Source organism: Apteryx mantelli, unplaced genomic scaffold (genome assembly GCF_036417845.1).
Source record: "Apteryx mantelli isolate bAptMan1 unplaced genomic scaffold, bAptMan1.hap1 HAP1_SCAFFOLD_154, whole genome shotgun sequence".
NCBI classification, from domain to species: domain Eukaryota; kingdom Metazoa; phylum Chordata; class Aves; order Apterygiformes; family Apterygidae; genus Apteryx; species Apteryx mantelli.
The window spans coordinates 140,801-151,864 of record NW_027118507.1 but is presented as its reverse complement, the minus strand read 5'-3'; the positions used below and the strand labels follow the sequence as shown (position 1 = coordinate 151,864).

The following is an 11,064-nucleotide window of genomic DNA, read 5'->3' as shown; positions in this document are numbered from 1 at the left end:
CTAAAGGCCACGCAAAGGACGTAAGGCGCGGCGGTCGTACGCTCGCGGCGTAAGCGCTACGTAAAGAGCGTAAGGGGGTGCGGGTTTACGGTACTGGCGTAATCACCGCGCAAAGAGCGTAAGGGCAGGTGTGCGCTAATGGCGTAGTCCCCCCGCAAAGGGCGTAAGGGGGTGCGCTAGTGGCATAGTCGCCACGGAAGGAGCGTAGATCGGGTACGCTACTGGCGTAATCGCCGCGCGAAGGCCTTAAGGGGGCGTGCGCTTCTGGCGTAGGCGCTACACAGATGGCGTAAGGGCGTACGTATATAAGTAGTGTAAGGGGGCTACGCAAACAGCGTAAGAACGGTTCGAGAGTAAGGGGGGGGTTGGGCCCTGCAGCCCCCTCCCCAATCACTCAGGGCCTGAGCCTGCCCCACAGATCCCCCCATTAATCCCCTGTGGGGCTGGTGCCCCCATCCCCTGCCCCACAGCTCCTCATGGCCTCCTCCCTGAGGCTGGGACCCCCATAGCTGCCCCATGGCTGGCAGTGGCCGGGCACCTTGGAGGCCGTGTGTGGGGCATGAGCTCTCCCCACCCTGTGCCGTGGCAGGGGCTCCCGCAACAGAGCGGGACATGGGGGGGTACAGGGGGACACGGGGGGACATGGGACCTCCAGCCCTTCCGGCGCCACTGGCACCTCGAGGAGCTGCGGGAGGCCGCCCCGCACCTTGGCTGACCCGGCCCTGCGCCCCGCATGGACACAGACACGGCACAGACATGGGATGGACATAGCATGGACATGGCTGTGCCGCTCACAGACCCCATGCAGGTGGGGACGGACACAGGACGGACATGGGGACAGAGCCAGCTGCGCAGGCAGCGCCCCGCAGGGATGGACACAGCATGGACATGGGACTGGACACAGCTGCACTGCCTGTGGACCCTGTGCAGATGGGGTTGGACACGGGATGGACATGGGACAGACATGGCTGTGCCACTTATGGACCCCGCATGAGGCAGACATGGGGACGGACACAGGATGGACACAGCTTTGCCACTCACGGACCCCGCGTGGATCTGGATAAACCTTCCCATTGCAGCCTGGCCCTGTGTGCTCTGTGGCCTGCCCCATAGCGTGCCCCACGGCCTGCCCCGTGGTCTGCCACAGGGCTGAAGCCCAGGGCTCTGTGGCCATAGGAGGGTCTTGGGGGGGCTCTAGGGGGGGCAGTAGGATTTTGGGAGGCTCTGTAGGGGGGCTCGAGGCTTTGAGTGCCCCCCCCAAAGAGGAGGATTTAGGTGGGGCTCTAAGGGGTGAGGATATAGGGTCCCCCCAAGGGTAGGAGGATTTGGGGGTCTTCCCCCAAATGTAGGAAGATTTGGGGGGGGCTCCAAGATGGGGTGATATGGGGGGGAGGCACCCCCCTAAGGGTAGGAGGATTTGGGGGGGTCCTCAAGGGGTCTGGAGGGGTCCCTGGGGGGGGTCTAGGGAGTCCCCAATAGCTGCCCCCCCCAGCATCCTGGCCGCTCACAGGGACACACATGGGGCTGGGGGCAACAGCTGGCATTTATTGACCCCCCCGCGGTGGGGGGGCAGCGCGAAACCAGGCCCGGGGGGTCCATAAATACGTGGCAAAGGGTGGGGGGAAGTGCCCCATAAATACCGGAGAAACCCCCAAAATACTGGGATGGAGTGGCAAGGGGGGGGCCCAACCCCCAAATACAGAGAACATGCCATTTCCCCCCCAAAATACACTGGGGATGTGGCTGGGGGGGGCAGCACCCCATCCTGCCCCCTCCATAAATACAGGGGTGTTTTGCATGATGGGGGGGCCCCAATCCCCTATAAATATGGGGCAATGCCCCCCCCCCCCAAGTAGTGGAGTATTTTGGATGGCACAGGGGAGCCCAATCCCCTATAAATATCAGACAATGCCCCCCCCCAAATATTGGGGTGTTTTGCATGATGTAGGGGTCAATCCCCTATAAATATGGGGCAATGTAGCCCCCCCCATAAATACTGGAGTGTTTTATATGGTGAAGGGGGGGGGGCCCCATCCCCTATAAATATCGGACAATCCCCCCCAAATATTGGGGTGTTTTGCATGGTGTGTGGGGGGCAATCTCCTATAAATATGGGGCAATGTCCCCCCCCCCCCAGGTAATGGAGTATTTTGCATGGTGTGTGGGGGGGGGCCCAATCCCCTATAAATATGGGGTGATGCCCCCCCATAAATAGTGGGGTGTTTTATATGTTGGGGGGCCCAATCTCCTATAAATATAGGGTAATGCCCCCCCCCATAAATACTGGGGTGTTTTGCATGATGGGGGGGGCAAATCCCTCCATAAATATGGGGCAATGCAGCTCCCCCCCATAAACACACCTGGGATTTGCATGCCCGGGGGTGGCCCCGTTGCATCCCAGGCGCTGGTGTCCCCTAACCTGGGATGGGGGGGGGGGTTGGTGCATGTGTCCTGTCCCCCCCCTCCCGCAGCAGCGCTGGGGGGGGGGTCTCAGAGTGACATGGAGGTGAGGTCGTGGCCGGGCCCCCCCGGCTTGCGCGGCGTCACCCCCCCGGCGCCGCTGCCGCCACCGCCGCCCCCCCAGTAATCCTGGAGGTTGTGGCGCAGGGCGACGAGGGCTGAGCCCAGGGCGGCGCGGTGGGGGCCCCGCGGCCCCCCCGGCAGCTGCAGCAGCAGCGTGGCCACCCCGGCCAGCCCATCCTCTGTGGGCTCCAGTGTCACCGGTCCCAGGCGGAAGCCGGAGCCTGGTGGCGGCAGTGGCTCGGGGCGCCGGGAGCGCGGCAGCTCGGCGGGGGTCCGGCGGCCCCGCGCCCGCCCCCCCGGTGCCGCCGGCCCCCCCGGCGCCGCTGCCACTGCCAGTCCCCCCCGCCGCCGCCGGCCCCTCGAAGCACACAGTGACCTTGGCGAAGGGGCGGCTGGCCATCTTGGTCATCTCCTGGAGGTGCCGGCGCTGCTCGTGGCGGGCATCGAGGAACTGCTTGGCTTTCCAGAGCAGCACGCAGAGCGAGAGGAAGAGGAAGAAGCAGGAGAAGAAGACGGAGAAGAAGACGAAGAGGTCGATGTGGGCCTGGTCCTGGCGGAAGAAGAGCAGCCCCTGCGAGGCGCTGGCGTTGCCGCCGGCACCCACCCCCAGCAGCAGCAGGTAGAAGCGGCTCGACTTGAGGGCGTGCAGCTCATGGGGGTAGGTGAGCACCAGGCGGTCGCGCACGCCACGCACCACCAGCGCCACCGCTGCCTCCCGCACCGTCACATAGGTCACCAGCCCGTGGGCCCGCTCCTCCCGCAGCCGCGTGCCGTTGGCGCCCTCTGTCCCCAGCCCTGGTGGTGGCAGCAGCCGCACCGTGTGGCGCCCTGTGGCCGGGTCCACGTCCACGGCGAAGGTGTCGTAGGCGGTGGAGACGAAGAGGTCGACGCCGCCGAAGGTGACGTCCAGGGTGATGCGGATGTCGACGTTGGTGAACTTGGGCTGGACGCCGAAGAGGACGGTGCGGCCCAGCCCCAGGTGCTGCAGCTGCGGCTGGTGGAAGCAGTTGCTCTGCGACGTGGGGTCCAGGCAATACTCCTGCTCCACCGAGATGAGCCGGTAGCACTGCTGCCCACCCACCGGGTGCCCGTGGAAGGAGTCGCGGCACTTGGCGCACTGCGGGGCAGCACCAGTGCGTCGGCACCAGCCCGCGGCCCCCGGTGCACCACCAGGTGGGGACACGGGAACAGGACAGCGTGCAGGGATGTGGGCGCATGGGAACACAGGCACATGGGGACGTGGGGACACGGGAATGGCACGCAGGCACGTGGGGACGTGGGGACACAGGGACATGGGGATGGCACATGGGGACACGGGGATGTGGGGACACAGGGACACGGGGACACAGGCATGCAAGGATGGCATACAGGTACACAGGGACATGGGGACAGCATGCAGGGACATGGGGACGTGGGGATGACACATGGGGATGCAGGGACAGGGGCATGCAGGGACACGGGCACATGGGGACAGCATGCAGGGACACAGGGACATGGGGACATGGGCACGTGAGGATGGCACACGGGAATGTGGGGACATGGACATGCAGGGATGGCATGCAGGGATGATGCAGGGACACGGGGATGTGGGGACAGCACACGACACAGAGACATGGGGATGGCATTCAGGGATGTGGGGACAGCATGCGGCCATGCAGGCACAGGGATGTGCATGCAGAGATGCAGGCATGGGGAGGGGCGCATGGGGATGGCACCAGCATGTGGGGATGGGGAAGCGGGGACAGGGGACGGGGGACACAGAGGGATCAGACATGGGAACAGGGGCCATGAGAGGGGAAAAGGGACACAGTTAGGGACAGGGACACAGGGACAGGGGGACATGGGAAAGGACAGGAGACACAGTCAGGGACAGGGACATGGGGCCGGGGCCCCTGACCTGCTGCTTGTAGCAGTCCTTCTTGTCGAGCTGGGCGTTGTTCTGGCAGCCGCCCGTCTCCGTGTTGTTCTGGCAGGGGCAGCCGGTGCCGTCCAGCTCATTGCACGTGTCCGCGTGCCCGTTGCACTGGCACCTGCGGGGCGACCGCACAGAGGCCGCTTGCACGAGGCGCCACTCACGTGGACGAGCCCCCCCCTCGCACCGGGGAACCCCTTCGCACGAGGGTCCCACTCGCACGGGGGACTCCCCCTTGCACAAGAGTCTGCTCGCACAGGGACCCCCCCCTCGCACAAGGACCCCACTTGCACAGGTGGGAGCCCTCTTGCACCAGGGACCCCCTTGCACAAGGATCCTGCTTGCACCAGTGAACCTCTGCCTTGCATGAGGGTCCCACTTGCACGAGGGTCCCGCTCACACGACCCTTCTCGCACACGTGGGAGCCCTTGTGCACGGGGGACTCCCTTGCACAAGGCTCCTGCTTGCACCGGTGAACCTCCCCCTTGCACAAGGGTCCCACTTGCATGAGGACCCCCCTCATACGAGGACCCCCTCTTGCACAAGGATCCCCTCGCACAAGGATCCCCTCGCACGCAGACCCCTCTCGCATGATGCCACCCCCCTTGCGCGCGGCTCTTACTTAGTGCACTTGCCCTCCAGCAGGAAGTAGCCGTGCAGGCAGCTGTCGCACTTCTCGCCGACGCTGTTGTTCTGGCAGTTGACGCACACGGCCGCGTCCTCGCTCGGCCCCTCCGACACCCAGCTAGGGATCTGGGGGGCAGCGCGGGCTGGGTGGGGGCACCACCGCCCCATGGCACCCTGTGGCCGCCCCTTGGCCCCGGGGGAGACCCTCCCTGCCCCACAGCTGCCCCACAGCCCCCTAAGGGTGTGGGGGTGACGGGGCCCCCTAGGATGTGGGGCCGGAGGAGACGGGATCCCCAGACCCTACGGGAACAGATTGATCCCCCCCCGGATGTGGGGCAGGAGGAGATGAGGGACCCCCAGCTCCCCTCAGATGTGGGGCAGGAGGGGACAGACCCCCCCTCGGTGACCCAGGTGGGAGAAGACGGGACTCCCTGCACTGTGGGGCAGGTGCTTGGGATCCCCCCAACCCCCAGATGTGGGGCAAGTGCTTGGGACCCCCCCCGACCCCCGGATGTGGGGCAAGTGCTCGGGATCCCCTGACCCCTGGATGTGGGGCAGGTGCTTGGGAGCCCCCTGAACACCCAGATGTGGGGCAAGTGCTCGGGATCCCCCCGACCCCCGGATTTGGGGCAGGTGCTGCCCCGCTGTCCCCCCGTGCCGCGCGGCGCCCCACTGACCATGGCGGGCTCCAGGGGGAAGCGCGCGGGGTCACGCCGGGCCCGCTCGTACTCCTCGCGCGAGAGGCAGACGGCGGCGTTGTCGCGGCAGAAGCTGCGGCAGGGCCGGCAGGCGCCGCCATCCAGCGCCGAGCCCACGAAGAGCGGCCGGCACTTCTCGCAGTGCGGCCCCTGCGGCGGCCCCGCTCGCAGCCTGCCCCATGGCTGCCCCACGGCCACCCCATGTCCACCCCGCAACTGCCCCACGGCCGCCCCGGCTGTGTTCTGCATCTCGCCTTGCATCACCCTGCAGCCCACGCTGCATCCCACCTTGCATCCCCTCTGCATCCCACCCCACGGCCTGCCCCATGGCAGTGCAGCGCCCTGCATCCCACCTTGCATCCTGCCCCACACAGCTGCCCCACAGCTGCCTCACCACCCGCTCTGCATCCTGCCTTGCATCACCCTGCAGCCCTCGCTGCATCCCACCCCACAGCTGCCCCACAGCCTGCCCCATGGCGGTGCAGGGTCCTGCATCCCACCTTGCATCCCGCCCCACACAGCTGCCCCACGGCCTGCCCCACCACCCGCTCTGCATCCCATTTTGCATCCCCTCTGCATCCCGCCCCACAGCCTGCCCCATGGCGGTGCAGGGCCCTGCATCCCACCTTGCATCCCGCCACACAGCCCCCAAAGTCTGCCCCATGATCTGCCCCACGGCCTGCCCTGCACAGGCCTGCAGCACCCCCCTGCCACCGCATCCTGCCCCACGGCCTGCCCCGCATGGGCCTGCATCCTGCCCCACAGCCCCGCATCGTGCCCTGCATCCCATCCCATGCACCCCCTGCACATCCCACCCCACATATCCCACCCAGCACAACCCTGCACCACGCCCCACAGCTCGCCCCATGGCGTGCCCCACCTTGGTGTTGTTGAAGCACTGGACGCAGTGGTCCTGGGCGCCGACGCCGAGACACTCGCTGTGCTTGTTGCACTGACACTCCACTGAGCAGTTGGGCCCCACGTAGCCGAAGTGGCAGCGGCAGCGGTTGGGCTCCACGCAGGTGCCGTTGACGCAGCCCTGCTCACACACCGGCCGGCACAGCCCCGTGGCGCTGCAGGGGGACACGGTGGCGCTGGGGATGGCACTGTGGGCGCCCCCGTGCATGCACACGCACGTGGACTAGCCAGGAGCCACGCAAAGCACTTGTGCATGCAAACCCACCTGCGCACACCTGCAAGGGCCGCTTGCACCAGGTGCACATGGGGACCTGTGCAAAGCCCTCGTGTGTGCACATTTACAAGAGCCACTTGCATCAGGTGCAACCAGGAACCATGCAAAACCCTTGTGCATGCACACACGCAAGGACCCCTGCAGCAGGCATGACCAGGACCCGTGCAAAACCCCAGTGCATGCACACGTGCAAGGGTCCCTTACACCAGGCACAACCAAGACCTGTGCAAAACCCTCGTGCATGCACAGTCGCAGGGGTCCCCTGCACCGGGCATGACCAGGAGCTGTGCAAAACCCTCATGCATGCACACACGCAAGGACCCCCTGCAGCGGCCACAACGCGGAGCTGCGCGACCCGCCCGGGGCTGGCGCGCACTCACTTGTCCAGTGTGTAGCCGCTCTTGCAGGTGCAGCGGTAGCCGTGCGGCAGGTCACTGCAGTTCTGTGTCTCGTTGCAGTCGTGGTGCCCGTTGAGGCACTCATTCTCGGGGGGGCAGGCCAGGAAGGCCCACTCGGCGTCCGCCCCGCACGACTGCGCCAGGCCTGGGGGGGCGGCGGCAGCTCAGGCGGCGCCAGCGGGGCCCCATGGCACCAGCGGCCCCACGGTGGCGGCGGCAGGGATGGGGGGGGGGACGGGAGGGCACGTACCGTGGCGGGGGCCACGGAGCCCCCCCTCGAGGCAACGGCCACTGCCGTTGTGGCCACGGCGGGCGCACCAGCCGCAGCGGGGCCGGCGCAGGCAGCGGGCGCATTGCGGGGCCCCCGCGCAGCCGGGGCTGCAGCTCTCGGCACCGCGCAGCAGCCGCCCACAGGCCCCCGCCGCGCAGCGCAGCGGCACAAAGCTGGGGCTCATGCACTGCCGGGGGGAAGGGGGGGGACGGCAGGGGACAGGGACGGGGATGGGGACAAGGGGGGGGACAGCGCCCGGTCAGATGGGGTGGCGCAGGAGCACCAAGAGCTCTGCAGAGAGCCCCAGGTGTCCCCCGCCGCCCCCCACCGGCCCCTGACCCCCCTCAACCTGCCCCCAGCACCCCAGAGCTGCCCCCCGCTGCTCCCCACTGGTCCCCGGCACCCCTCAACCTGCCCCCAGCACCCCATATGTGCCCCAGGCACCCCATAGCTGCCCCCAGGCACCCCATACCTGCCCAGATACCCCCTGCTGGCCCCCAAACACGCCATCCCCGTCCCCCTGCTCCCTAGGGACCCCCAGGCCTCCATGCCGGCCCCCCCACTGATGCCCAAATGCACCATCCCTGTGTCCCATGTCCCCCTGTCTCCATGTCCCTGTGTCCTCGTGTCCCCCTGCATCCCCCCGTACCTGCTGCAGGCTGATGCTTCAGATGCAGTGCTGCCAGTCCCTGCCGGCCCCATTGCGACCCCCTGTCCCCGTGTCCCTGTGTCCCCCCGTGTCCCTTCGTACCTGCTGCAGGCTGACGCTCCAGACGCAGTGCTGCCAGCCCCCATCGGCCCCCTTGGAGCCCAGGCAGTGCTGGCAGGAGCTGTGGTTGTGGCAGGGCGTGGGGCAGGCGAGCGGCGGCGACGACTCCACAGGCATCGGCGACACGTTGAGCAGTGAGTGGCTGAAGCAGGTCCAGTCGTAGGTGGGCTGCACGCTCAGGATGCGCCGCGTCTCGCCTGGCAGCGGTGGAGGCACGCGGCTGGGTCCCGCTGCACCCCCCAGCCAGGCCCGGCCCTGCTGCGCCCCCCCGTGCCAGCCCCACTGTGCCCCCCAGTGCCAGCCCCATTGCACGCCTTGCTCCCAGTGCCAGCCCCATTGCACCCCCACAGTCTCAGCCCCATTGCACCCCTATCACCAGTGCCAGCCCCATTGCATCCCCCCCGGTCTTGGCCCCATTGCACCTCTGTCCCCAGTCTCAGACCCGCTGCACCCCCTGGTCTCAGCCCCATTGCACCCCCCAGTGCCAGCCCCATTGCATCCCAGTCCCCAGTCTCAGCCCCATTACACCACTGTTCCCAGTCTCAGCCCCATCGCATCCCTCCAGTCTCAGCCCCATTGCAAGCACCCCCAGTGTCAGCCCCATTGCACCCCTCTGATCTCAGCCCCACCGCATCCCCCCGTCTGAGCCCTGTTGCCACCCCCATCCCCACTATCAGTTCCACTGCACCCCATGCCTCAGCCCCACAGCACCCCGAGCCTCAGCCCCATGGCACCCACCACTCTCAGCCCCATGGCACCCCCAGCCTCAGCCCCATGGCACCCACCACTCTCAGCCCCATGGCACCCCCAGCCTCAGCCCCATGGCACCCACCCCTCTCAGTCCCAGCGCAGCCCTGTCCCTGGAGCTCTCAGCCCCACAGCACCCCCCAGCCCCATACCGGTGCGCTTGAACTGCCGGGTCCACATGCACTTGCCAGAGGCAGTGCACTTGCCACAGTCGGAGGCCTCGCACGACACCTCGGAGCAGTTGCTGGCCACAAAGATCTCCCGCTGGTTGATGCGGCAGTCATTCTCCGAGGTGCAGCTGCCGGTGCTGCCGATGCAGGCACCCTCGGGGCAGTTCGTGCACCACTTGCACTGGGGCAGGGCCTGGTGGGGGGGTGGGGGTGAGGAGGGGGGGCCCCGTGGGTGGCGGCGACCCCCCCGCCGTGGGCAGCCCCGCTCACCGGGGCACCGTGCCGCAGGGCTCGCGGGTGCTGGGCCAGGCACTCGCTGCAGGTCCGCAGGCGCCGGCAGTCCTCGGGCGAGCGGGGCGTCGGGGAGCACCAGGCCGGTCCCAGGGCGCAGCCCAGCCTGCGGCAGTGCCGGGGCGGGGGAGTGGTGGGAACTGCCCTCATTTGCATCTGCTTTGCATGTGCTTTGCATGCCCTGCCCTCCTTTGCACGTGCATTCACGTGCTTTGCATCCCATCGCTCCAGTATCCCCACCCCAATCCCCCCACATCCGCTCCCAGCATCCCCTGCCTCCAACCCAATGCTCCCAGTATCCCCATCCCAATCCCCCCAGTATCCCCACCCCAATCCCCCCAGTATCCCCCGCCTCCGCCCCAGCATCCCCATCCCAGACCCCCCCAGTATCCCCACCTCCATCCCAGTGCTCCCAGTATCCGTATCTCAGACACCCTCAGCATCCCCCAGTGCCATCCCCGTCCCCAGTGTCCTCATCCCCGGTGCTGTCCCTGTCCCTGATGCCTGTCCCTGGTGCCACCCTCATCCCCAGTGCCATCCCTGTCCCCAGTGTCCCACTGTCCCCGGTGCTCCATCCCTGCCTGTCCCCATCCCTGGTGCTTCGTCCCCGTCCCCAATGTCCCCAGTGTCCCCAGTGTCCCCGGTATTCCCGGGCCCCTGTTACCGCTGGGCGGCGTCAGCAGAGAGGCAGCCGCCGCGGCACCAGGCGCAGGCGGCCCCCGAGCGGTTGCAGGCATCGGGGCCAGGCAGGACAAGGCAGGGGTCCGGCGGCAGCGCCAGGGCCGCCAGCCGCCCCAGCGCCACCCCGGCGAAGCCCCCCGACACGTAGACGCGGCCGCCCGCCACCGCTGCCGCGTGCGCCAGAGACCCGTTCGGGGGCTCGCCCACCTCCGCCGCGCCTGCCGCGGGGGGCAGCGCCGTCAGGGGCCGTGCCGGGGGGCCTGGTCCCCTGCTGCCGCCGCCCCGGCCCCGTTTTGGGGGGCCCCAGCCTTGTTTTACCCCCATTCCCAGCATCCCCAGCCCGGGCCCTGGTGCTGACTCCCCTTCTCCAAGCGTTTCGGGGTCCCCAGCCCTGTTCCTGGATGATTTGGGTCCCCCAGCCCCATTTCCAGATGATTTGGGGTCCCCAGCCCCATCCCTGGATGATTTGGGGTCCCCAGCCCCATTCCCGGATGACTTGGGGTCCCCCGGCCCCGTTCCCAAATGATTTGGGGTCCCCCGGCCCTGTTCCCGGATGATTTGGGTCCCCAGCCCCATTCCTGGATGATTTGGGGTCCCCCAGCCCCGTTCCCAGATGATTTGGGTCCCCAGCCCCATTCCTGGATGATTTGGGGTCCCCCAGCCCCGTTCCCGGATGATTTGGGTCCCCAGCACCATTTTCAGATGATTTGGGGTTCCCCAGCCCCATTTCCAGATGATTTGGGGTCCCCAGCCCCATCCCTGGATGATTTGGGGTCCCCAGCCCC

General features: G+C 67.6%; 1 protein-coding gene across 1 annotated transcript in view; it reads right to left on the bottom strand.

The window, feature by feature from the left end:
- Positions 1–1,524: 1,524 nt before the first annotated feature.
- The window catches only part of MEGF8 (multiple EGF like domains 8), a 28,830-nt gene continuing 19,290 nt past the window's right edge, over positions 1,525–11,064 (bottom strand). The window contains exons 32-42 of the mRNA XM_067316845.1: positions 10,263–10,497; positions 9,578–9,704; positions 9,290–9,500; positions 8,373–8,587; positions 7,601–7,808; positions 7,333–7,495; positions 6,641–6,833; positions 5,740–5,910; positions 5,058–5,188; positions 4,421–4,553; positions 1,525–3,640 (exon numbers count right to left, since the gene is read on the bottom strand). Of these exons, the coding sequence (XP_067172946.1) occupies positions 2,249–3,640; positions 4,421–4,553; positions 5,058–5,188; positions 5,740–5,910; positions 6,641–6,833; positions 7,333–7,495; positions 7,601–7,808; positions 8,373–8,587; positions 9,290–9,500; positions 9,578–9,704; positions 10,263–10,497 (3,179 nt within the window). The 3' untranslated portion in view covers positions 1,525–2,248. The remainder of the gene's footprint in view (positions 3,641–4,420; positions 4,554–5,057; positions 5,189–5,739; positions 5,911–6,640; positions 6,834–7,332; positions 7,496–7,600; positions 7,809–8,372; positions 8,588–9,289; positions 9,501–9,577; positions 9,705–10,262; positions 10,498–11,064) is intronic.